Raw genomic sequence first — 27,290 nt, forward strand, 5'->3', positions numbered from 1 at the left:
AGAGACTTAAAGAGGTGGAACATGCCCAGATGATGGCAGAGACATCTCCAACCCTGGATTTCTTCCCCCAAGGGTTTATGGACAGAGAAACCTCCAGGGACAGGCCTTGCTCTTGCTTAGAGCAGCGAAGAGCTTATCTGTGTGCTTTCCCTGGTGCGGGGACTGAGGCAGCGCGCACACTTTCTACTCACGATCCAGTGCCTTACCCAATGGCATCTCTGTGGTGTTCACTGAGGAACCTCCCAGGTAAGTTGTAATCACATGTGCTGTTTGCTATCCACGTCTATGGGCTGGTGGTCACAGCTTAGCCCAGCTGGAAATCTGGACATCTTTCCTTTTTTTGACTTGAGCCTTTTCTTTGAGACAGTTATTTTAAGAGGAGTTGCTTCAGTGAAGCATATAACTCCCTCCGCCACCTCAAACACTGCTGAAGCCCGAGTTTCCATTTCTTCCTCTGAAATCCAGCAACCCCACTTTGTGTGGCTGATTCTGGGCAACATGAATCTCATTTCTGGCCAGAGCAGAACATAAAAGCACCATGTTTTTCTATCACCCTTCCCCCAGGCTGCTCAGGCTCAAGTGCTTCAGAACCCATTTCCCACGGGGCTGTGTTTTACCTTTTCCCGTGGTGAAGCGCAAGCTCTCAGGACGAGCTGGGGATAAAGCCAGACGCTGGCTGCCTGTCAGCGCAGCGAGTGACAGGTTATGCCTATGTCCCACCACGATGACTAGATTAATTCTTTAACCCCAGGCCAGGAAGTCTGACGTTAGATCAGAAGTTAACTTTTTCTGGGAGTTCCCAAATGCATCTTCCTTCCAAACCTTTCCTACCACTTCCCCAGGGTTCCCAGTACTTTTTGCACACGAGCGCTCCTGTAATGGGAATGGGTGCTCTGCTCTGCAGGGCAGGACAGGAATTACGGACGAAATCAAGAACAGTCAGGTGAGGAGAGGGGCCTTGTGCGTTGCCCATCACTGCTGCACCCACTCTGACAGTCACTTGTTCAAAGCGGACAGGTAAGCCCGGGACAGAAAAGCAAATTACGTACTATTGTTGGCGTTATTTCTTTGGAGCTGCGGTTTCCACTTTTCTTCAACGACAGCTAGAGGCGATCTGGGCTGGCTAGAGGCAATATTGTTCTCGTTGTCAGCTGTGGGGCGAGAGACAGGGAGCTGTTAGAAGCACAAGATAATAACGCTTAAAGCACAAAGAAGGGGAGACAGTACCCATCTGCTCAGCATTTACTTATGGTTCCCTTAATTTCTGGAACAGCATACTACATTCTCTGTAGCCTTTAACCAGTTCTCAGTGAGATGGCAAAGTACTCTCAGAAACCCTGAAAAGTGTCTTTGGACTTGCAACCCATCACCTCCCAGAACGTGGCTGAAACGCCAGCGGCTTTTTCTGTGCATCGGTGCCATTGGCGCCATCAGCACACCTTGAGAAATGTCTCCCAGTCAACTCACGCTGCGCACCAGGAGGAATACGTGTTCCTCGTGCAGCCTGACTCGTGCAATTTGCTTGCTTTCGAAATGAAAGGAGGCGTAACAAACATTTATCCTTCTTTTGTTTTACTGCCTCTTTCTGTACTGCAGGTGGCTTCCCTTTTCTTTACTGTTAAATAATTTGTTTTCCAATCTATGCTCAGCTCCTCTGTATCTAAGGATCTTTTTATAATCTTCATATGTGGCTTCCTCCCACTGTAGATAGAGGGCCAATCGCCTCTTGGGCTGCCCGCTGCTGCCTCCGACTGGAAACAAAAAGAAAAAAACCCCATGTTTCTGGAGTGTGATCAGAGATTGCTCCTTCCTATCGCTGCAGATACCAGCGGCCCTAGGGGCCTCTGTGTTCGTGCTCCCACTTCTCTATACGTAACTGGGCTAAATACTTTGGCTGTCAATCCAATGGGATCTTTCAAGGACATGCAGTCAAGGTGAGTAAATTCTGTATCGTATCCATGTTCTTTCTTCTCCTGTGCCCCAAGAACTTCTCCCCACCCTCGAGAGGATATTTTTTAGTTCTTAGTATGCTTCAGTATGAAACTGGGCTCTGAAACAGGCTGTGAAGCAACAATAAAGTGCACAATGAAGAGAGGTGGACGACGGAAGAGAAAGATGGAGAGACTGATGACCAGGCAGAACAGAAGGATGGAATTAAAACCAAAGAAGACAAAGCAGGTCCTTTACTCATCACAGTTGGACTCATCTCACCTAATTTTGGACACCTCCATTAGACACCGCTCTCTTCAAAGTGGCTCCCTGACGCTCCTTTTACACTCAGTGGTGCAAAACAGGCTTAAGAGTGCGATTCAGTCACCCAAGCAGAACTAGATGTCTCTTGTAGTATAAGATCCATCATGCTCTGAACTCACCTGGAGTCAACGACTTCATCTCCACTGATTATAAAGCGAGTCCGAGCTGACCAGCTCAGGTGCCAATATCTATAGCCTAGGCACACCAGCCTGCAGCGAAATGAATCCTGCCCCAGCGCACCAGCCAGCAGAGCACCAATTAGAGGAATGCCTTCTGAAGGCACACACAGGCGCTTTGCTCTGCAGCCCAGGCTGATCCGGTGCTGGGCAGAGCAGTGGGCTGCCCATCAGAACAAGCAGGAGGGGGCAAAGTTGCTCTCTTTCAGGAGCGGCCATGACCTGGGAGAGAAGGGAGACCAGCAAGGATCTAGAGACAAGCAACGATGTGATGAAACTTCAGCGCTCTCTTCCTTACAAGCAAGTCCTCTCGAATTTAAGGAGCGCTGGATGTTAACTGCTGGGGCATCCACAAACCTCAAACCTTGCTGATGAACAGCCACGGACCGCACAGTTATTATTATTAGGTCTGAGCACTGCACTGGCCACGGACCAGATCAATACCTCAGAGTAATCCAGGATATGGCAGAACCAGGGCAGACTGGGACTGGCTCAAGTATGTGCCCAGGGAATTCACTGGTTGGGGCTGGTACTTGGTGGCATTGCCGTGCTCAGGACTGTGGTCAGATGTCGGTCTTTGCAGGTGTGGAAGAGATGGGAAGAGCAGGAGGTGCTCCAGTGAATGCCAGATATCAGATATAACACATCACTTTTCCCCCAGCATTTGCCCAGACTAACTGCTCTTGAGCTAACGCCACCAGCGTCCTCAACTCCAAACATCTGTGGGCAGGCAAAGGAAAATGCTGGATGTTGCCTACTAACTTTGTTCATGGTTCAGGCCTTCCCTGTCTTGGTGAGGCGTGTGGCGCAGGAGAAACTCTCTATTTTTCCTCCCCCCAACACTTTACTTCATAATAATAGGGGATTTATTATGTACAAATATCTGCCAGCGTCCAATAGGGCATTAATGAGATTTGTGCATTTCAGCCTCATCTTCCTTATCAGGCAGTCTGTGAACTACACAGATCATGGTTCTTTAACTCCTCTTCACGCCTTCAATCCTTTAATCCAGGTTCAGCCTAGTCGTCCTTTCATTTTTTCAGCTCTAGATTGTAGGAAGGGCATTATATGGTAGCACTCGACCTGAACAAAGTACTCTAAAGGGAGTCAAAGCTGTATATTGTACAGTGTAATTACAGAACAAATTCCTTTGCCTGGTGTTCTGCCGTTCTATTTCGGCCTCTCGGCATCCAATTTACATTCTAATTGCTTCTTCTCATTGTGTAGCTGCTTTATGGAGCTATAATCTCTCCTTACTACCTTCTAGCCTACAGGCTCAGCCCTCTGAATGACTCAAGAGCCAGTATGTCCCTGCTTTTGCTCCTTGAGGCCAGGAGCATGTTCCCTGTCCTCAGTCACTCGCGAGAGGGGCTCAGTGCATGCACCATGTTTAGTTGGAAGAGATTTGCTCCTTGCATCAGACCTGATAGGCCAAACTGGACCCCTGAACACATGAACTGAGGGTGTATTTAACCCATATGGGCTTCTTGTATCTCTGCATCCCCATAGTGAAACGTTCCTTGAGCCAGGCATATGGACTGGTATAAACCACTACTGTGCCAGTGCCCTCGGTATGTGGATCCCATGTCACCAGTCCTGCTGACTACCGCAAGGGTCTCTGCACTCTCAGACTTCGGAGATGTTGTGCCAATGCTGCTTTCTTGGATATGGAAATTCCCAAGCTCCGACAGGCAACAAACTGTGACGAGGGCAACTGCAAGCCCTGTGTAATCTCCGCAGCTGCTCTGCTGAAGCACAACATCCAGAACCGGACACCCACCGACGCTGGCTGTAGCTTTCACACCTCTGCATTTTGTTTTGCCCTCACCCCACAGCAGCAAATACCGCGCCGCTCGCCCCCAGCTGCACACATCTGGAGGAACGGCTGCTGCTCCCTCCAGAGGAAGAGGCACAAGGAAAGGAGTGGCAAGAGCCACGCAAAGAGAGGCCACAGCTTTGGGGCAGCCTCGGTGACACCTGGAGAACGCATTCAAAGAAGACGTGGACAAGCTTGCTGTCACCGTTACTTGTACCTTAACAAAGTTGAGTTTCCAAGTAAACTTGGATAACTAAGGATTACTTTTTTGTTTTGTTTTTTTTTTTACTGCTTCATTCACAGTTCCAACATAAGCAGCGACAAAACTTAGTAGCCTTAAAACTCAAAGACAAGGTTACTCATGAAATACTCTCTAATTCCAGCAGAGGTGATCCTGGACACAGTCCTATGCGTGAGACATTCGGGAAGAGGCAGCCAAGCAGAAGACAGGGACTTACAAACAGCAGGGAGAGATGAGAAAATAGAGTTTAACAGGAGTAATCCTCAACTGGGGAGAGCGGACTTACCCTTTAATGTATCTCTGCTGACATTACATGAGTTGGATCACAGATACCTGCTCCCTCCAGCCCTGTTCTGTGTCCAAAGTAACTCAGGTGAACAAGCCCAGAGGCCACGGGTCATTTGTAAAGAAGAGAGAAGGAAGAAGCTGCAGACAGCACTAGCTTAAAATTTTCAACAGCTCACATCGTGCCAGTGAATTGCCATTCCCCTCCTCTGACACCTTAACCTTGGGCCCTCCTTTGCAGCTCCTCTACTCAGCGTCACCAAGAGCTGTAACTCAAAATGCTGCATTTCAGCATGAGAGACCAGAAGAAGGAACAGGATGGTCGGGACGTGGCTTGGAGGGAAGCAGAAACCGCCATCGACAGACAGCAAGAACAGGCCCCAACACCGCGGAGTGACAGCAGCCGCTGCCCCCAGCGGAGCTGCACCGCTCCTCGGTGTGCCGTGAAGTCCACTTACTCCACATTAACCAGCTTACACTCTAACAGAGAATAACATCCACAAAACTCATACCATCTCATACCAAATCACCCTAAATGTCTCTTCGTAACATTACAAAGATGATAAATAAAGCAGCTGCTGAACAACACGCAAAGCCTACACTAAGATTCACCACTAAGAACTGGACTGGAACCGAGGAACCACGCAGAACTCAAGGGACGCTCATTAAAATTAGGACCAAAATTAAAACACAGAACAAGGTAAGAACTTTGATGAGAATTGCACTGTTAAAGACTAGAAACTACGCTTTTCCTCAAGCCACTTGTCCTTCCGTGCCACTCTGCTCAGGTCTTACCTGTAAAGTGAGGGCAAATGCGGATACTGAACGTGTATCTCCACAGAGCCGCCGTCTGTCGGAGAACACAGGTCTGTCAAAGGCGAGTTAATTTGTAAACCTGTGTTAACTCACTTGAATTTTCATTCAAGAGGAAGAAAAGAAAAAAATTCTGCCAATGTAAAAAAAAAACCCTGTTTTTACTTGTTTTAATATTCTGAACGCTGCCTTTGAAACAACTTTGGCTTTGAAATTTTAGAATTGTCTTTTATGTATTGAGATAGAAGACCAAAAAAGTGGCTTAGAAACAAAGTAGTGGAGCCACTCCTCAGAGTTTTCTTTTGAAGAGAGCTGAGAAGGAAACGAACAGAACTGCTGAAATAGCGAATTCTTCTCCTGAGAACACATTTCAGTCCTCTGCAGAACTCCAGGAGACAGGAGCACAGAAAAAGACCCGTGTGGGCGAAGGCCCTGCTGCCCTGCAAGCGCTGCTGCTTCCTCTGCTTCAGCGAGAACTCCCCTTCCTGCAGGAGGGATTCCATCTGCTGTAGGAGCGACCCATTAATGCTTACGCCATGAGCATTCCCTAGATTACTCTGGATAAAGGGAATGAGGAGCTCGACGTGCTCTGTGCACGGCACGTTTCCTCCCTTCCTAGGGCAAGGAGCGCTATTTGGGACACAGCTGAGGCTCGCATTGCTGCAGCCGCTGCTGTGTGCTCCAGCCTTTGAGTGTCTGTTTTGCTGCAGGTGAAATTACTGGGGCTTTGGAAACCGTGAGCACAAAAAGCTCTATTGACACACAACGGGGTCAACGTCAGGCATCAGCGCAGAATTTAATTCTCCGCTTTAAGCGAGTCGAAGTGCCCAGCTTACCTGCATGGGACTGCATGTGCTCCAGGAGATTGTTATAAAACTGGAACTGGATTCCACAAGCTCCACAGGTGTAAGGCTCTGTTTGGGAGAAATCAGTTCAGAAGAATTATACAGAGTATGCAGGGAAGCAGCACACGTGCATACTTCAGTTCGTACAGTAGCGGGGCAGCGCCTTAGGGCCCGGCCCTTGTCCCCTCAGCCCACGTGTGCACGTCACAGCGGCTCCCGAGAACCGAACCCGCAGGGCTCGGGCTGGGATCCGGGAAAGCGCTGGGGCACGTCACTGCTTCCTGGGCTGGGGTCGGGCGTTTTTCCACGTACTTCGCTTTACTGCCACGAGAAGGCCCGGGATGGCAGAGGGACAGCTCGGGCACTAAAGTAAAGCACCTGCGGGGTGTGTGGGTGGAGGATCTCAGTGAAGCGGCACAAAGATTTGCGAGGCTGCACACTGACTGGGGTTTGCCAGCTCCTGCCTGCTGCAGGCTGTTTTAAGCATGCCCTTGTTCTTTTTAAGCCTGGAAAGTAAAGCACGGTGAATTCATTTTATATCCAGTTCTGACAAATTGCAGTCTCTGCTGCCTTTCCTCACTAAGACGAGCACCAGGTTGTGAAAAATCCTGTTGCTCAGAAGCTGGGGCATGGAGAAGTGCCACGGGGGAGCTCAGCGTGGGGGCTTTTGTGGCTGTCAACAAGTGCAGCAAGACTGGGGAATGGTGGGTGCCACTGGGCTCGGCGGCAGCAAGTCGCCGGGGTAAGCAGAGGCGGAGGGGAAGAAGCACAGGAATCAGAGCTGTGCCAGAAGGCCGAGAGCAGAGCAGGAGAGCTGTGTTGCCAGAGTAATATGGATGAGCCGGAGTCAGGAAAGAGCTGGGCGCAGAGCTCCCTCGCGAGCCAAAAGACACGTTTCGTTCTGTTCTAACAAGTATGTTGAAGGTGCATTTTTTCCACTGAATTAACCTAATAGCAAATGTTTGCAGTTGCTCGTTTAAACAGATTTAGTTGAGCGCATTAGTTGACAGATGTAATATCCAACTACAGTGGCTGAACTACGTTAACATTGCAGCTCGGTTCTATACCTCCAGACAGACCAGCACACTGCCACCACCGAGACTGTGGCATTCTCTTTCCTAACAGCAGAATGGACGAATGCAAGCGTTTGGCATATACACAACTTTGCATCTGAATGCCTGGCACACACACAGAGCAAGGTCTATATACACACCAGAAATCTGTATCTATGTTCCAAGGGAAAAACATATTCTGTATCAATGAATAAGCAAAAGCACCAGCATCCAGGACGGAAGAACCAAAACACAGGAAAGCGCAAGCCTGACTCGGCTATAATCTGCAAGAAGTCTGTCTCAGGTAGCAAAACCCAGAATTCATCAGAAGGCTACAGAAGGCTGCGAGGAAAAAACATAAAAGAGACCAGGAACGGTTTGTATACGCTAGACTTCTATGCCGAAGGTTAAACACCCTGCTGTGCCCTTCCCAGAACCTACAGCCCTCTGAAACGATGGAGCCAGCCCCACCTGGAGGAGCTGTGCTCAGTGCTTTATTTACCTTACTGTATTTTCTGGTGATGCTACTCCTGTGTTGTGCTGGAGTGAGGAAGTTTGTAAATGCTGTACTTAAGTAACTGTGCTTGTGAGAAAAAGGGAAGACTTTGGCAGCTGAGTGTCACCCTTAGGAATTTCAGGACAGGGGAATTAGGCTGTTTCTGCTGAAATCATCAGTCGTGAAATAGTCAGTTGTGGTAAAATGCCACAAGAGGTACAACGTAATCTCATTGTTTAGACTTCTTTTATAATTATCAGAGAGGAGACGACCCCACACGTGTGCAAACCATCCCCCTTAGATGCATATTTCAATGTCAGATGACTTGTGTTACAGATGCACCTACTTGCCTCTGCTGCTTATGGAGCCTGGGCTGCTCGGATGGAAACGTCTCAAACTAAGTGGGTTGACTCCCCCGCTTCAAGTGTCAAAATTAACATTTGATTAATTTAATGAAAGAAGTCTCACTTCAAAGAGCCTGCTGAAGGCTGCTGACAGGTTCCTGGCAGGGTCAGAAGAGCTGCAGTGCTGCAGCCAGGGCAGCCAACAAAGCCACCACCTCCGTTCTTTGCCCCATTGCTTTGCTGGAGACCCTTCCCCTACAACAAGAGCTGGGAGAACAGAAAGTCCTGTACACCTCGGGTGCTTCAGAAAGTCTGAAATGTAGAGGTGCCACACCATGGTTCTCTGGGACACTTCCAGGTTTCCATGTGCTGTTTCACCATGAGCATGCACATGCATTCCCTTCTGCCATCTCTGCCTGTAGTAACCTTGACCAGAAACAACAGTGGTGGAGCAATCCATCCTTCACTGCTGCAGTCCAAGGACTCTCCTCTGCTCCCAGACAAGTCCACGAACTCCACAGCTCCCCTAGAAGCAGGTTTCCGAGTGGCCACCAGAACAATTCTTCCCCTAAGCTCAGTTACAGGGAGCCTCACTGGGAAGCAAATCACCCACGTACACCCAGCACCCTCCAAGCACCACATTTCTCACCTTCATTTTCTCTCTTGTTTCACTACATCCTCTTATTTCCTTCTCAGCTTATTTTGTCTCACTGAGCTGCTTTACCTTCCTCCTGTTATATTCTCAGCTATTTTATCACCATAAACCTGTGTTGTCTTTCTTCTAGCTCTCCCCTTGCCTGACTCCACTGCTGACCAGTCTCTTCTGTGTCCTTCCCATCTCCATCCATCATGCAGTGACCACCAAGGTCTCCACAGTTCATCTCAAGTTCCTCCCTCTGCCTCAGCAGCATACTGTGCACTCAGTGACTCTGAAAGGTCTCTCATTTCTGATTCTTCTCAGAAAATACCTTGTTGATTTTCATCCCATTTCCAAAAGCGTCGCCTTCTGTTCTACCACAGAAACGTCCACCTCTGGAAACAAAACCATTGTCTCCTTTCAAAAACTGATTTCACATTCTGAAAATGCCGAAACATTTTCTAAATACTTTTGAGACAAAAAGTCATAGAAATCTACAGTTTGCCACAAACAAAACGAATCCAGTTAAAAACCAGGGATAAAATTTAAATTCATCCAACAATTCAAAAATCTTTCCCAGGAAAGAGGGAAGGGATGCTTGGGAGAACATGCAGAATCCCAGTGGGAATGACAGAATTCGCTTTATTTCCCAGGGCGTTCTCAACCCTCATACTTCTCAGATTCCCTTTTGCTCCACGGCGCAGAGAGCTGGGAACAGTCAGGCTGGTGGCAGGAGGGTGGGATGTGTCAGTGCTAGAAGAGGGAGAGGGATCTGGACGGTGGAGAGAAGAAAGAGGCAATCTCTACCTGAAACCAGGCAAAAGCCACCGCTGGAAACGAACTGCTCATCTGGGCTGGTTCACACAGTGAATGAATTCCCCCTCCCTTTGACTTCTCCTTGCAACTTAAAGGTACAGTTAACTGGAAAAGTTGTCGAAACTTCTCTGCTTCAATCAACGAACGCCTCCTTTCCCTCTCGGCTTTGCTGGTGGTGGTACAAGGAAATCCGGGACCCATTTGTGCTGCCTGCACCAACCCCCTGAGACCATCTGTGCTCCCCAACAGCCCCATTTGTTTTGGGTGGTCACGACAGGCCTTGTATGTACGAGCGAACAGGACGAGCGGCTGCGCAGTCAGCTCAGAAACGGCCCAGAAATGGCTCAGAGACTGCCGACCTGCGGCAGGACTGCCCAGACAGTCTGTGTCACGCTGCTGGAAACCTCCCTCACCTCCTCAAGCCCTTCACTGCTTCTCAGGAACCAATTCCTCTTGCTGCTCCCCATCTGAGGGGGTGGGAGTTGTGGCAGGAGCAACAGGATCCCCTTTCAATGAGAAAAAACCAGCCATTTACCTCCCGTCCTCAGACAGGCTCCTGGCTCTCTCTTGGGCGCACGGGCCTCTTGGCAATGCCAGGTGCTGTGAACTTTCCAGCCCTGCTCCCTTGGCGTGGGCTGGGGAGGAGGGTGCTCTGCTTTCCCCAAGCTTCCGCTACTCGCATTGCCCTGGGCAGATGCTAAAGACACGCCGGTGCCAGCAGGTCTCTTGCTGGGTATTTGGCTTGCTCAGGCTGCGGGTGGGACTCCAGTTCACGCCATAACCACAGCTCCCAGAGCCCCGAGGCCTCCTGGGCTAGTGCAGGACGTGGGCTACATCATCCCAAGACCCCACCAATTCCCAGTGGGCATTCAGGGATGCAGCACTCGCACAACCTTCCTTCACACTTGTATCTCAAGGGAGTGGACAACCTTCCTTCACACTTGTATCTCAAGGGAGTGGAGGATTAACTCACCAGGCTGCATGAGAAGCTTTCCCTTCCTCTCCTTGTTGCCACAGCTCACTCCTAGTCACCACTGCTCAACCTAAAGCAGCTGGGTGATGGGAAGGGAGGGTGTGAAAACAGCCCAAAGCTCACCTTACGCAGCCACGAAAGGTGGCAGGAGCCAGGCAGAGAGCTCTCACCCAGGCTGCCTTCAGAGTACTCCCCCGTTACGGGCTGAACTCCCGAGCTGTGGCTGCTCTTGCTGTGTTGGCCAGGCTGGGACCTAGGCACAAGGTCCTGCCGTTTGCACGGCGCAGACTGTGGCCTCTGTTACTGACTGCCACCAGTGCATCCTATACAAAAACTTCACACTAACAAGTAAGCCATTAAAATCCTGCAACGTTCAACTCCAAACCTGTAGCCCAGCATTCTCACACTTCGCTAAACATCTCAGAAGATGAAATGCCAGGCTCTTCCTCTACCCACCTCCAGAAAGCAAGCTTTTCACATAGCCAAGACCACGGCCGTGACGCGGGGGCAGCAGTCAGAGACGCTGCATGTTCTGCAGGCCTTGGGATACATCCTGAGCTCTCCCATGGGCTCATATTCAGCCGCAGCTACGACGCCCTTCCCTGCAGTAGCAGGAAAAGCTGGAGAGCCTGTGCAGCAACAGGGAAACGGCTCTGCCTGGCCCCTGACACATGCTGCTGTGCAGGGATCTCCGATCCTCCATCTTCTGCCCCAGGGCTGAGCTGCACGCAAGAGGCTTTGCTGTGGAAGGGATGGAAACAGGCTCTAAGTCTTCACAAAAGGATAACAAACCATCAACTGGACCCTCAGAGAGTTCAGGCTGCCGCATTAGCCCCACCACCTCTCTGGCTCTATGTTGGTGCTGTACGTTCAGAAGCCTTCTGCAATCCTGCAGCCTAAATTTGGCAGCAAAAAGTCTGTGCATGAAATGGCACATGTTGCGTGGGCCAGACCTGTCCCCACAGCATCGGTGAAGAAGGGGAGAGGGTACAGCATGGAGTGTTATGACAGGCAACCGGCTGCACAGGGCCTACACTGCTCCCCCGCTCTGTCCACCCACCATCTTCTCCCATCTCCTTCCTCCTCCAGTCCCTCCTTCCTCTTCTGATCCCTCCTTCCTCACTGCCCGTCCCCTTCCACTCACAGTCGCTCCTCCCCGCTGCCTGCCATGCAGAGGAGCAGACCCCGGCGCCTGGAGATGGCCGTTCCTGGAACGGCAACACTGTCCCCAATCCAGCAGCTGAGCCAGGGTCCCGTCTCTGAACAGCAATTCCGAGACAAAATACTCGAAAATTTGGAATAAGGAAGAAACCACTCTGAACAGGTTCTGTCTGCCAGCAGAAAAGGGCTACTGTACAGCCAGCCGATCTCAGCGGACTCCTGAGTGGAGTCTTCCCTCAACGTAGAGGGTTGTGTAGTGGAGAGCACAAGAAAATCCGCGCAAGCAAGAAGTGCCATTGGAACTGCAAACACCCATCCCAGGGCACTTCTAACAGCCTCCTGCGACCTGTCTGAAACTCGGGCACTGCAGCACCCCCGAGCACCGGCACTTTGTTCTCCTTATCCAGCACCAAAGAGCTTTCCTCCCAGAAAATAAGAGACGTTTGTCTGTGGTGCACCGGCTGCTGAGCACAAAGCGCTCCTTCTCCCCAAAAGCATCCTTCCCCAGAAAAACCGACCTCCTTTGCGAGGCAGGTCCCTCTCCGCTCTGAGGGAGACACGCCATCACCTCACCCTTTCCGGCTGCCCAGGTACTCTCTGAAAACACCTTTACAGAACCCTAAAGCACCAGCAGCTGCTGAAGCCTCTTCAGTCTCGAGCCACACAGAACTAACACTCACAGTTGGTTACACATTTTAAAACATCTTTCCCCAGGGTTATTATTAGACGCTTTTATTAGTGCTTTATACATACCCAGCAAACAAGGCTCCGGAGTAAGGCAGCAGGCTGCATGAGCCAAGACAGAGTAAAACAGCATTTGTGCTTAGGTTAAATAAATCACTCTAATTCCCATGTTAAGTCTCATTGCCACATCTAAGCCAGAGAAAATAGCAGAGCCTGGTTTGAGGCCAGGAGGGAACACGAGTTGAGAGCTTTTAACAGAAAGTTTCAAGAGAAAACGCCCTGAGCTGCTTGTGCGCGAGTGGAACGCAGCAGCCAGCTCAGCGACTGACGGCAGCGCAGGGAGCAGGCCCCCGGGCAGCTCTCGCCTCAACAGAAAAGACCCACATTTCAACACTTCTATCCACATTTTGATGAAAAACAAATGCAGAAGAACTGCGAGGGAAACCTCTCAGTGTTTTCGCCCAATGTTTCCGTGGGCTTTAACTTTAATAACAGTGTAACTGCATCTTCCCGTACCTTTGACACAAACCGAAGAATCGGCAGCAGTCTCCAAGAAAAACGCCATCACACACCAAAGTAAGTGGAAGTTTCTTGAAAGCAGAACTTCTGTCACTGCCACCTATCTCGGACAACAAAAGAGGTGCTACATAAAAAGGTGCTGGGAAGCATGCTTTAGAAAGGGGAGTCCCGAATACATCCCAGTTGTTAAATTTGTTGGCAATAACTGGATTTCTCTTCCGAGGCGAACTCTCGTGTTCTGAACCAAGCTCTCATATTTGAAAATGGAGAAAGAACGAGCGCCCTCCGCCGCCGTGGCCGTGCTCAGGGTGCCGCGCTCCGGGCTGTCCTACGCTAAGGGACAGTGGTCCTGGAGGCTGGCGCAGACACTATCACCCCTAAAACCCAGTCGCAAGCCAAGCAGTAACCAACCACACTGTAAGGCAAAGGAGGAAGATCTGCCAGCTAAAAGCATCGAGGACCCAGTGCAGAATCTTGAGCAGAGACCACCTGCTTCCACCCATCCCAGACCTGCTCTCCTTCCCCTCCTGCGGCTCACCGCCATGGCCCGGGCTCCCATTTCTCATCTGGGCTCTCAAGCCAAAGGGAACTGTCTCTGCAAAGCCGCGCCGTCAGCTGAGCCATAAAGACAAGTTTTCCTGAGCATAAATATAACTTGAACATGGATTAATTTCCAGTCTTCAAACCTTGGTCTCTCAGAACGCGTTATTACTGGCATATTTCACAAAACTTAACTCCCAGAAGGCTGTGAGTGAGTCTATATCGTCTAGCAGCCACACACTGCCCAGGAACACCCTGAAGGATTTCTGCTGGATTTAGATCAGAAACCAGAGCCACAGAAGTGAGGCATTTTGTTCCTGACACCTGGACTCACAATAGAAAAACATTTATTCATGAAAAATCCTAAGAGGGCAGGCCAGCACGGCTGCAGGGTGGAAGTCCCTGCCTTTGCGCACCACAGACATCCATCACACTTACTTTGTAAAAGCGGGAAAGGATTTGAAATCAGGGGACTTGCGGTTTCTGCAAAAAAGAAAGAGATTTAAATATTGAGACTGGCAGAGACCCCGCTGCATGCTACACAGCTCCACCTGTCCGCTCACTGATCCTTATCCTTACTCCGCACTTCCAGATTTAACTGCGGCAGGATGGGGGTCTCCGTTTACCGCAAATTATGACACGTCCAGCTGTGAATTTTCTCTCTCAGTGTCTTGCAAAGTTTCTCATGGCTAGGAATCTGCGTCTTTCCTTCCCATTTTGAAATGTCCAGAGATTTTAACATACACCTTATGCTATAGTAATGGAAACAGTCAAGTGGGGAGGGCCAGCAGAAGAAAAGCTAAGGGGGCAAGACACCCATTACAAATGCTTTTTTTGGGGCCCAGACACAAATTCTCAGATTCACTGTGCAGCTTCCTCAAACTGAAGATGGGAAAGAAAACCAAGGTGTGTCAGGCTCACTGGATGGTATGCCAACGGAGAGAGTTCCCAAGCAGTGCTCCGTACTTCAGGCTGAGAACACACCTTGCAGATTTCCCCTCTTTAAGGTGTGACTGAAAGGAATGGAAACCCCGGATGCTCAACGAGCCCTTGGTCAACCAGGGGCCGTCTGCATCCACCCCGCGGTGGGCTGGAGCAGAAGCGGTGATTCTCAGCCCCTCAGACCCTCTGCAGTTTTCTACAGTTTTCAGGTGAGGTCCTTTAGTGTTAAACCCCTGCAAGAGGGGAAGAAACCATTAGTGTTAAATAGTCACTCATCAGTTCAGGGCATTTACAGAACGGTCCCAAGTCCAAAGTTATGAACTGACACATCGGTGAACGAGGCTCTCAGGGCGGTCAGACCTGGACTGGTTTGCTTGGAAGGAAAACTTAACTCATTAACCACAGCTCACGCACAGTGAGCCTTCGTGCTAAATATTTCACCGTGACGAGGACCTGAGCTGTTGAAGAGGGCTTCAGCTGCCAGGGCCAGCCAGTAAGGAGTGAAGATGAAGGCATGGATGATGCTTGGCAAATACATGAACAGACAGTGCTATGGAAAGGGAATGCAGGGAAGGCACCAGCTGGATACGAACGCTGCTGATCGCTGAACACATTTCTATTACCCAGCGCTGCACTAAGAGCGCTGTTTGCAGCTGATGAAGTTTGTATCTGGAGGAAGATCTTCACCGAAACAGGTTCCCAATCTGGTCCCACCGAGCAGCTGAACAGGGCAGGCTCCTCCGGGTACCATTCTTGCAGTATTTGTACTCTCTGCCTCTGCTCTGGGAATCGCTGCACTTATTCAGTGAACACATGGATGCTCGCTGGATCATCCCATGGCTTCAGACTTTAAAGGGTTTTTTCAGCACCCCAAAGGCAAGTAAGCTTTTGAGGGCTAAAACCCGGCATTTTACCGTCCCCCTGGAAGTCAACTTCATCTGGAAGAGGCACGTAGCAGTGCCACACACCGCTTAATACACCCCAACGACTTCTCAACACACTCTCTGGCAGCTTTCCAGCCAGGAGTGCTAACGTAGTCTCCTCGTTGTGCTTGACTTCCTAGACACGGGAAAACCACCGTCAGTCTGCAACAGGAGTTCAGGCCACTCGCTAAACATCGCTACTGCGGTATTTTAAGTGAAGAAAGACTGTTGGGATTTTTCTGGTCTTTATATTATGGGCCATTTTGGTATCCACGCACTGTAATGTCCCTGCCTCAGCACAATCAGTTCCACTACAGCCAACTACTTAGAGAAGAGTCACAGAAGTGTCATAGTTTGAATGATTAATGATAATTTGGCTTGCTTAGGGATTTGTTAATCTTTCACTCCACAGATCCTCCTGGAAAAACTGAAGCAGTTGTTCATCTTCTTCTCCCCATACATCAATCTATCAGTGACCCTTTTTGCCACGTCCTGGCCAGCCCCAGCCCAGCCCAGTATCTGCGTTTGAAGGCTGCAATCCACACCTCGTACCACTGCTCTTTGTTCCCAATTTTGCTGACTGCTCACACTCTTGCCTCAATGTCCTTCTTGGTGTCCCAGAGCTCCCGAGCAATTGGCAGGATTTCACCCACAGAGACTTGCTGCTGAGTGGTCACTTTAACCAGGCTACCTTTCTTCCTGTCCACAAGTTGCCCCTTCAACACGACAAGTCTGAAACAACTTAAATAAATGTGGCACCAGAAACAAACAGTTCATTCCTGGAAACCTCAGTCCCACGCAAATGCCCAGTCGACACAGCAACTCATCTTTATGCGACAGAGCAAAGTGACACTTTATTAACTGGAGCCTCTCCCCGTGTTACTCTTCTTCTAAAGGCGAGAACCGCACTCAGATGGTAAACCTTCATCTGGGGCCATCATTTTTAGGCTGCCTTGAAAAATGCATCTCTATGCACGTGCAACTGTGTTGCCCCTTGGTCAGCGTTACTGGCCAAGCTTAGCTATGACAACGTGGGAGCTCACATAATGACAGCCTCCCCCCTTTCCTCACTCCTCAAACTCCATCATTATCAGGGTTGGGTCTCCCAGCAGCACCAGGCTTGTGCTGTTTGAAAACCAACCAATAGAAGAGATTTACCAAAAGATGAATCAGTTGCATGAGATTTGTATTTTGTGCTTTGGTCCAGGAGGCAGAGGCATAGGGAGCTGGCTGTGCCAACATCAGACTGTAATCAACAATCAAGAATTATTACGCACCAAGCATTAAAGCTGTATTCACCCACCAAAATAGCGATAGGAGCAATAGGACGAGGGGCAATGGTTTAAACTGGAGCAGGGTGGGTTTAGATTAGCCATGAGGAAGAAGTTGTTTACACTGAGGGTGGTGAGACACTGGCCCAGGTTGCCCAGAGAGGGGGTGGAGGCCCCATCCCTGGAGACATTCAAGGCCAGGCTGGATGAGGCTCTGTGCGACCTGATCTAGTTGAAGATGTCCCTGCTGACTGCAGGCGGTTGGACTGGATGCCCTTTAGAGGTCCCTTCCAACCCAACACATTCGATGACTCTATGAAAAGTCCTAGCCTGAAAGTCATGTTTTCCCAGAAGAAATCCAAGCAGATTTGGATGTGCTGCATGATCACTGGACTACAGAGAAAGAGCAGAATGTGTGGCCAACAACAGAGCAGGAGGAAGATCTCAGTGTTTGTAACACACCCTAGCTGACTCCTCCCATATGTGCACCATGACACTGGCACCGTCAGCGCAAACCAGCTTTCCTGGATGAGCTGGCAGTGTGAGAACCTGAACGTCCTTACTCTGTAGCGAGACCATCCATCCACTCAAGTCTCACGAACACACAGTAATGCCGACGACAGTCTCAACACAACGATGCAATTTGCTTCATCCCAGAAGCCTGGCAGCAGCCACCGCCGGGTGTCCCAGTCTGGCCTCCCCTGCGGGTGCCCTTCGGGACCTGGCAGCGTAAGGGCAAGAGCAGGAACTGAACTCCTGTTCCTGCAACCCAAGTTGCACAGGGAGCTCACGCAGACATTCTGTCTGCCCCCATCGCCACCAAACAAAGCTTCAGAAGAGATTTATATCACAAGTTTAACGCTGATTTGCACTCTTTTTGCTGCTTTCCATAAAACTAAAGGTTAGTTCTGCTCATACTGCCTGTGTCTGTTTGAGAGACTACGCTGTTTAACACACGCTAAAAACACTGGGTTTATGTGGCAAGTGGCAAACGAGACATTTCTCATTATCCTTCTGCTTGAAATAGTTCCATGCTACAACTGGATGGGAATTAGGATCCCTCATGTACTGTAGGATGCTGCTTGTGTACATTTTCACTAGCTAAATCTTGAGTGTGCCGCATACATAGGAAAATAAAGCGCACTACTGAAAAACGTTTTGCACTTAAAATTGATTCACTAGAAAGAAATCCAGCATATAAGATCAGGAAATCTGAAAATCCCACTAAGCGTGTGTTTAAAATTTGGTCCTATGTACGTCCTTTAAATTTTCAGAACTGGCACTTCTCAGCCTTTTCCAAAATTTTTTACTTCTAAATCGAAAGGAGGAAATTAACTTTTTTTTCATCTCAATCTCACCTCAGCTTGGCACGAACTGATTCAAAAAAGAAGTTATTTCCCTTGCCCTTCCACCCAGCCCGAAATAAACGCTGCTGGAAAGAAAAGCTTCCCTGTGTAAATATGAATGAAAAGCACTGACATTTTAAAAACTGTAAATGCTAAAATTTGCTCCGCTGGAACTTATGACAGTAATAGTTACCTAATGCAGCAGATGAAATTGAGACATATTTACACAGCTAAAATCAACCTTGAAAGTTAAAAATATTTCCCAATTCCCTACATAATTTTGTCTCTTTCACATTCATAACATCTAGCAAGCTTAGACATCAATAAATACTGCCAATTTCAATTAGTGTTTTTCCTTGATGGCTGTATTTTAAGGTATTAAACTAAAGACCTTTTTTTTTCCCCTTTTTGCTTTGTTTTTTTTTTTCTTCTTAAAGCCTCACGATTTCCTTCATCCCTCTTGGCCTACAGGTGGTGTAACCGCAAATTCTTCATTTTACTTGGGAGTCATCCATAAGTGTCCAAAACAACTGGTCAAGGCTGGAATATGCTGCAAACACTAAGCTGGAGACGGTTTTCTGAAGTCAGACAAAAAGTGAGACAAGGGAGAGATCCAAAAGCTTGGGAAGTAGCACACCCATGGTGCCACCCCACCCCACCCCACCGCGGGGCCCAGCCTGCAGCGTCCCAGCCCAACGCTCTCCCCCAACTCCAGCTGCACACGCTGCAAGAGGAAGGCAGCAAACCTTCACTATTGGACACAATCCACATATTTGCCCCTTTCGGGGGCTTCTTTCTTCCCACGCTCCGGCTGATAATCACTAGCTTTTACAAGAGAAGGATTTCACAAGCTTGGCCTTCAAATATTTTTTTGGAATTTAGCACAGAAAAATCCTGCACACATCAAGACTCAGCAAAATGACTACCACCAAGGAATGTTTTCTTGAAAGCAGTTTTACAGCATCTCAGCTGATCAACAGCTTACGCCTTGCAATGCGCCAATTCCACCTTTCGGGATCAGGGCATGTCATTGTTTTCTGGACCTCGCTTACTTCAGCAGTGAATAATCACAAGCTTCATGCGACGTGGGACCTCTGCGTTGGCTGCCTGCACTCCAGAAGTGACACCAGGAAGCAATCTGCATATTTTAGCAGATACTATTTCTAAAGCACTGTGAAACCCCCAGGTTTCGTCAAAAAGCAAGTTTAAGGAGCTGTGGAGATTCTTTCCTATTAAGACAAAGGACACTCTCCCAGTCGCGAGGTGTCCTTCTCCATCCCCTCTGTGGCTCCATCGTGCCCTGCTGAGAAAAGGACTTTCTGCTGGTAGAGGGACTCAAACGCAGCCCCAGAGCAGGGTTTGCCATGCGGAACAGGAACTGTTGCTGTTCTATGGACAGTAAAATGCCAGGTTACTCAGATAAGGATACCAGGTACCTGCATTCACTATGGCAAGGACTGGGGCTATGCACAGGGAAGAGACATCTGAAATCCAACGTTTTCCCTTCCAGTTGTCTTATTCCCACTTAGGACTCCCTACAGCGCTGTACCCAAGTCTAGTTTAGGTGGGTTAGTTGCTGACCTTCCTGCTCTGCTGGTCCTCCCCATCACTCCAGACACGAAGCGGTCTGTGGCACAGCAAGTCGGGATGGTGACACAGGGAAAGAGCATAACGTACCATATGCTGGCTTAAAAAAATCCTGCTGTTCTGTTGGATATCACTATAACTGAGCTTGTGGCACTGAACTCACATCCACAAAGAGCAAGTGGCACAGGGAATCAAGCATTCAATGAGGCCAAGCCTCACAGCTCTCAGGCTGCTCAACTGGGACCTACATTTACCTCCCAAACCTCGGAATTATTCTTTACAGCAGGGTGAGTTGGGTGATAAGCAGCAGATGGGAGTGGGGAGGACGGAAGTGTCCGTCCTGGTGTCATTCTCAACCACATCATCACCAGCTGCTCCCCTGCCTGTGTGAAATCTGCTGGCTGGAGCACAAGAGAGGACAAGCTGACAATGCTAGAATTACTCCCAAGAGTTCACATCACACACCCGAACACGGAGCCGCGCAGAGTTTGTCCCACCTACAGAAACACAGCCATGGAAATAAGGAAAACGGGGAGGTGAAGAGCACGTCAGCTCTTCAAAAAGGAAGCTACTGAGAGCTCTGCTTGGACACCCGAGCACAGAGATGCCTGCAGAGATTTCCATGGCCTCTCTAATCACCAGTGTCATTCACAGCGTGACTTGGTGAGTCTCACTCAGGCTGCTATCAATGAGAACATTTACACCGACTCCTGAGAACAAGAAGAAATAAAAGAGAAGAAATGGCTTGGTGCAAGAGCTGGAAGAGAGCGCTGAATGGGACACACAGGAAGCAGCACAAAGATGGAGTCAAGGGGGGAAAGCAGGCTAAGGACGAAAAGAGGATGCAGAATAGATACGGCAAGTGGGAAACGGGAAGAAGTTTATACATCCCCATGCACCAGTCTGGCTTTGAGAAGTGAGTCAGCTGCCTAACGCAGAAAAGAATTGCTTCCAACCAGAGCCCAGCTCCCCTCAAACCAGTCCTGAGCAGCTCACTCCAGTTCCTCGGGTTTCCTGGCTCACACAAAGAATTTAGGTGAGCACCTTGCAACTACCCTGCAGCCCGCCAGGCCCTAGACTAAGCCACTAAAATCAACCGACCATATATGTGTTGCAGACAGAAACACATCTTACAATGAAGTAAGACAAGCAAATCACATAAAACTCGTTACTCAATTTGTAAGAATTTCTGGCTTTGTTTTGATTTTTATTGTGAGCTTTTACTCATGTCCTTTAAAAGCTGCAGTTCAGACAGAAACAGATTCAGAAGGATGAGTGTGATGTGAGCTGGTACAAGGAGATGGCAGGGAGAATCTGTGAGATGCGTCACAGCAACTATGGGTCAGTATTTAACAGCAGTTCAGGCAGAACTAAAGTCTCGGACTATTCAATACGGCCACTCTTTTTGTGTGTGCTTCCTGCCAGTGGTTCCTGGACCCCTCCCGTGCTGGGGGTTCTCTTCCCCTCCTGCAGCTTTCTTGGCTTTACAGACGAGCTGTTTGATAGGAAGGAAGACGATTCTGTCATTCCTCTGTAGGTTATACAGGGCTTGACAGGAATAAAAAAGGAACAATCTAAGGCTGCTGCTTTCAAAGGGCCCCAGAGGAGTCGGGAACCCAAATGGTGTATCAGCATTTAAAGACGTGCAGTTAAAGGCTTTGAAACCCTTCAGACAAACCACTCTTACGGCCCACAGAAGACAAGACCTGAGGAGCAGACCTGCTGAGAGGCAAGTGGCCACTTTCAGAGCAGCAAGTCAGGCTAGTAAGTCTTGGCAGTCAGTGACCTGCGGTTTTGTGTCACGTCTAACAGCCTGGCTGGGCTGACTGCAGACAGACCTGAGGACTCCTGACTGCTGCTACCCAAGGGGAACAGGACTAAAGAGTACAAGCGCCTGAAACACAGAGACAAGCTCACCTGATGGGTTCTGCTTACACCTCTTTTCTTTAGGTTTTTCTGTCCCCGAATGAACAGCTGTAATTGTGGTGAATGCTTCGATTAGTACAGGATTGTTCCCCAAAACATAATACGCAGTATTTTAGTAACAAACAACTTCTTTCCCATTCACTACCACCCACTCTGCTACTCCACGTGGGTTTTCCAACATCACTTAATTCCTTTTCAACATGGTTCCACAAAGCCCCGTATTTGCTTCAGCAGCAGCCATAACCCCCCCCCCAGAGGCAGTGTAGCCCGCTCCAGGGAGAAATCCCTTCCCTTACCTGTCCATTCCAGCTAACGGCATTGCAACACCACACGTTTTGGTACTCTTGCATGGGGAATGGAGGGAGGCCAGCCTTTTCTGCTGGCATGTTATTTATCTCTGCATCAAGATGCTGAAATTACATTTCAACTGGTCCGTCTGTTATGCTCCAGTTAGGGAGCATCAGAGAATGGCAGTGTCCCACCTGAAGGCAGGGGGATACATTGGCAAGATAAAAATCTTGTGAAGAAAACTCTATAAACCGTGTACCTAAACAAAATTGCCTAAGCCAGTGGTTCTGTTTAATTACTACCACTTGGACTTAAAACTCAAAGGAAACTCCGGAAGTGGGGTAAATCTGAATTCCTTCTAGCACATGTACTCTGGTCCCACTTCATCACATCTGATATGCTGTTACCTCCGTGTAGCAAACTCACAAACAGCTACAGCGATGTGTAAATAAACTGCCACATTTAGCATCACTGTAATATGCAAAGTGCTGTTCTACTCATCGTGCTCAAACTCCTCTTGCTTGTTGCGAACAGCTTTGCTTCACAAGGACTTCATTGATGCACAGACAAAGAACGAGCACTGCTTCATCTCCATCCGTATTCCCCTTTCTCTACATCTTTGCTCCCCATCGACAAATCTGTGCTAAAGTATGGAGACCTCGGGAGCAGGATCCCAACATCAACATTATTTACAGGCTCTGGAGGGCCAGGAACCTGAGGAGGACTGAGAAGAGGACACCACCCCAGGAAGGCTAGCTGCCTGCAAGCAGAAAGAAGGTACCCCAAATATATAAACCATCACCGACCACATCTGAATCCTGCCCTGGAGAGGGACATGGTAAACAACAGCAGGAGGGAGTGAACACACTTACCGCTGGAGTTCTGAGAATTGCTGTTTGTTTCTTCAAAGTTGTTTTGCGCTTTGCCTTCCACTCTCCTGCTGAAAGCACTTTCTGCTGGGTGGAGAACAAAGCAGGGATGGTGACTGGTCAATACTGGACGCAGAACCACACAGACAGAAAGCAAGACAACATGCTTCTGCACTACCTAATTGCACGCCCTGAATACAGCAGAAAGGTCAAATAACCTAATTTTGGAGGCAAATGGGCCAGATTCATTGAGGGATAACGGGTAGATATTTTTCTTGAACACCTTCTGGCTGAGGTGGCCTGGATTGGCTCTTAGGGAGCCCACAAACACCAGCCCTGACTGAACCAGAAGGATCATGGCTTCCTCCCCTGAAAAAAAACCCCAACCCTTACCTTCCTCTTCCTTAAGACAATAAGCAGCCCTTGAAGCCTCTAGCACAGGTGACCAGGTGACAGGAGACCAGGTCCTCACCACAATATGTAGAATGTCACCTACAGAAGCACTATGCCAGATGTCCCCGTGCTTGCCAGTAACCTGCATTCCCTTCTCAAACACCCTCCCTGGAAGGTTCCAGAGGAGGACTGAAGGACTGTCTCAGAGCTTGCCCATGATGTCTGGAAAAGCTACAGTACATCCTCTGGTCCTCTGTGCTTTCCAACAGTGAACTCACCACCCTACCCCTCCCCAGGGCCGAGCAGGCAGGCCCTGCTCCTCCACGCCGTGCTGCCAGCCCGTGCTCTTGGCAGGTCACTTGCTTCACACGCTGCAGCAACAGCACAGGGCCATCTCCTAACTGGAATGGGAAGACTCCTCCACCTCCAGAGGTGGTTCCTGACCCTGGCAGTAGCTGCAGTGTCCTCAAACATCACTGTGCAGCACAGTTGAGGTGCCCCCCACTTTCTCAAGCTGGTGTCCCTTAGCAGAAGTTCAACAGTACAAATAGCGTGAGGTCTCATCTCACTTCAGCTAGGTTTGCAATATCGGGGCAAATGTGTTTGCTGTAGTGACTCAAAGGATAAACTAGAAATAAATAAAATGAAAGGTGAACTGGCCAAACTAATGTGTATGGTCTATGCTGTATACCAGACTCTTACCACACGTGAACTCATTCATGGAGTCCACTGTCACGCTATGGGCTCATCTGAACATGGTTTAGCAAGGCTCTGCTGGGCTCAGTGGCGTGCGAATTGTACAGGGAGGGAGCTGGGGGAAAGAAGTCTTTCCTTCAGGAGTGACGGGGACTGTTGAGAATTGATATCAGATCATCGTTTCATTACGTATTTCTGCGGACCACTGGAGTGGTGAGAACTGCTGTCATGACTTTCCTGCAGCTCCCTGCAGCCTCACAGCCTCGCCGTGCCGAAGCCTGGGCTCAGACACACGGGCTTCATGTCTGATATGGCTGGAAAAGACCTCAACTGCATGAAGCTCCCAGCCCATGAATTCTGGTCCAGCCAATCCTTAGTGATCCTGAGCAGGCTTCTCAAATTCTCTGTCATCTACTACATTCCTGACTCTTTCTAAAATGCAAGACAACAGGAAAACTTGGCAATCAAATCAGTTAAAAGCGAATCACATAAAACAGGGCTGAAAAGGAACTGGAGACATCAGCTAGTCCATCCCCCTTGATAGATAAATCATAGGAATGAGAGGCCTCAAGGCACAGTGGGAAAAAGTGACTACGATGACATGGATTGTTTAGACCAACCAACCCTCCCACCCCCCCACGAGACCCAGGTTCAAATCCTGGCTTATGTCACAAGTGAAAGTGAGTTGGAGGTCTCCAAAAACGTTTGGAAAAAAATTGCATGGTAGTTTTGTCCTTTTTGTCCTCATCTCCTATCCTTTTTTTTTTTTTTTTTTTTTTTACCAAGTCTGGCAATGAGAAAAAAATGGTTTAACGCACCTCCATGGACTTACTGTGTGTGTCCCTTCCACACAGGAGAGGGCAGTTGACACGAGTTGTCTCTCTCTCTCTCTGCTCATACCTGACCTTCTGCACACAAAGCAACATCGCCTGTACAGAGAAACTAAATGCCACTCTACTAAGCGTCTGTGCAAACACTGTCAGTGGAGTGGGACTCCACCGTCTCTGGTATTATCCAGGCCCACGTGGAACACCTCTAACCGCAGCACTGGGAAGGCATCCCTTCTGGAGACTGTCTTCCTGATAGGTGTTATGGTCAATGCGTTTGTACCAGAAATTCAAGAAGCCGCTCAGATTGCATTTGTACAAGACACTGCCTTGAAATACACCCCGGAAATGACACCACCAGATAGACAGGGCAGGACGCCCAGACTAATATGCTTGAAGATCAACCTACCAGGCTCAAGCATCCTGTGATTCCTTCCTCCATATAGGAAGAGAACAACTGGAAGTTTTTACCCAAAGTACTGACACACGTTTTGATTAGAGAAGTGGCGGGAAGAAAGTGCCTTTACAAAAAGCACCTCCCAGTTACTGCCCAGATGAATCTGGCCTCTGACCCAGGAAGGCTCCCAGTTTTTCCACTTTTGGAAGAGACATGAAACTGGAAGAAGTTGTTGCAAGTTTAAGTAAATACTGAAAAAGGTTTTTCAGCTTTAACTCCTGAGTTGGTTGAACTGGATGGACCTCAAATTAGTAATTAAATTACATAAATGTTTAGGAGGTGCAGTAACAATATGGCAGCTCAGGACTCCAAAGCTCTAAGAAGACAGGTCACTCACTGCAACATCTGGTAGCTGCGGACGTGTGTGCCATCGACAAAAAGCATCCCTGTTCCGCATCCTGTGGCCTGGAGAGCCACCACAGCCACCTCTGCTACTTGGCATCTGTCTGTGCCAGACATTTCAGGGGCGTTTAAACACCAGCTGATTAACCAGCCCTTCTTCTGTACTGAGATGGAATATGTACCTATCAATCCCACAGATTTAAGTGACTGCTTCCCCACTGCCTGGACAAGTGAGCGCTACGTCTCACATCCTATTTATTAATAGTTATTTTTCAGTGCTCTTTGCCTTCTTTTTTTTTTTAATCCTTTTTTTTTTTTTAAGGTTTGAACTTGTTTGGAAGGAGGAAATGGGGACTATGAGAGGATCTACTTTAATGAGAGTCTGCTAACACATCTGTAATGGTTCTGTACTATTAATTTTGCTGCTGGAGCCCAGCTTCTCTCTCAATGGTTCCTATGAGGAGCGGAGCACTGTGAAAGCACCTGCACTCCATTTCATTTCCTCAGGCACAGGCCCAGCCCTGAAAACATCTCCTTGAGGGAAACAAACACTAAAATGCCAAACAAAGCTGCAAACAGAACAAAAATCCCCATACCTGACAAGCCACGATGCCAATCCTTGTCAGGAAGCTCCCCTCAGTTTGTGACACCAGGATTTGAAACAGGGTCTTTTGTACCTCATGGTTAGCACGATGCTTAAAAAAACCAACTTGTCACTGGGAAGAGGTTATAAAGACCTACTGCTGATCTAAATTTTTATTTATAACGTGACAAAGGATCTAAACCGCTCTACTGCTTCTGGGAGTAGCTTTTCTGGGACAGTCATGGATGGAGCAGACTGAGTCCAGGAAGGGTCAAGAGCCAACCCAGGGCAGGACTGGACACTAAGCAGTTAAGAAAGTTGATGGTAGAAAGGCAATTGGTACCTGTAATGGCCTTGCTTCCTGGGGATCCAGAATTTGGAGCGCGGAACATCTGGGATTGGGATGCCGGTGGGACACCGGAGGGGGTGCGGTGCAGGAGGGTAGAACATCGGTTTATTGAAGCCGGTGTTTTTTTGCTGGATTGGCTCGCCTGTGTCTTCACTGCCACGAAGAGTGGAGATCGAGAGAACTCTGGATATGAACACTCAGAACTAGTGCCTGGACAGTCAGTCAGCTCCCAGACCGTGTGCCTTCTGGGAGGGTTGCTTTCTAACAGCCATGCTCACGAATCCCTTGCATGGGGACCTGCAGCGACTGTGGATCCACCGATCCCATGTAACAAAACTGGTTTCCCCACTCACCCGAGGGGACAGATTCTTGCAGTTGTTAGTTCCCTTCCACACCTTTAACTGCCACGTGACCAACCCATTCCTCCTCCAGCAGGAATCACCCCATCCATCCAGGAGTACTACTTGATTGCCATGGCCTGGCTGGGTGTACCTGCATGTCTGCCCTCCGTTCCTATGTAGGCAAGACTTGGAATTTTGAGAGCAATTTCTAATATGATACTCAGAGCTCTGAACGGGGAAAAGTTTACATCTTTGTTACTTGAGCCTTGCATAAATCCTAGAGATCTCCAGCTACCTTCCTTGTTTCGTTAACCAAACACAAAGGAAAGGGGGCTGTTGGTAATGGAAGGGAATTAGGAGACAGAGTTCTCATCCTGCAAGTCAGGAAAGGCCTTTTGGCCACCATCTCTAGACTGGCGACGTGTGGAGAAATTCTGAATATTACTGGGATATGCTCTTTGAATGTATCTATATTTTGGTCTCTGCAAGGCACAGTGAG

At 48.9% G+C, this 27,290-nt stretch overlaps 1 protein-coding gene across 5 annotated transcripts in view; it reads right to left on the minus strand.

Moving 5' to 3' along the window:
- ZNF618 (zinc finger protein 618) overlaps positions 1-27,290 on the minus strand; it is a 171,432-nt gene that overhangs the window by 9,224 nt on the left and 134,918 nt on the right. For 3 of the 5 annotated variants that reach the window (XM_063352767.1, XM_063352766.1, XM_063352764.1), the window contains 5 exons: positions 26,445-26,633; positions 22,807-22,890; positions 21,638-21,694; positions 6,421-6,498; positions 1,050-1,151 (listed from right to left, as the gene is read on the minus strand). In XM_063352767.1, the coding sequence (XP_063208837.1) occupies positions 1,050-1,151; positions 6,421-6,498; positions 21,638-21,694; positions 22,807-22,890; positions 26,445-26,633 (510 nt within the window). The remainder of the gene's footprint in view (positions 1-1,049; positions 1,152-6,420; positions 6,499-21,637; positions 21,695-22,806; positions 22,891-26,444; positions 26,634-27,290) is intronic. The other 2 variants (XM_063352768.1, XM_063352765.1) reach the window with 2 other exon arrangements.

The sequence above is a fragment of the Chroicocephalus ridibundus genome, chromosome 15 (assembly GCF_963924245.1).
Source record: "Chroicocephalus ridibundus chromosome 15, bChrRid1.1, whole genome shotgun sequence".
Taxonomy (NCBI): Eukaryota; Metazoa; Chordata; class Aves; order Charadriiformes; family Laridae; genus Chroicocephalus; species Chroicocephalus ridibundus.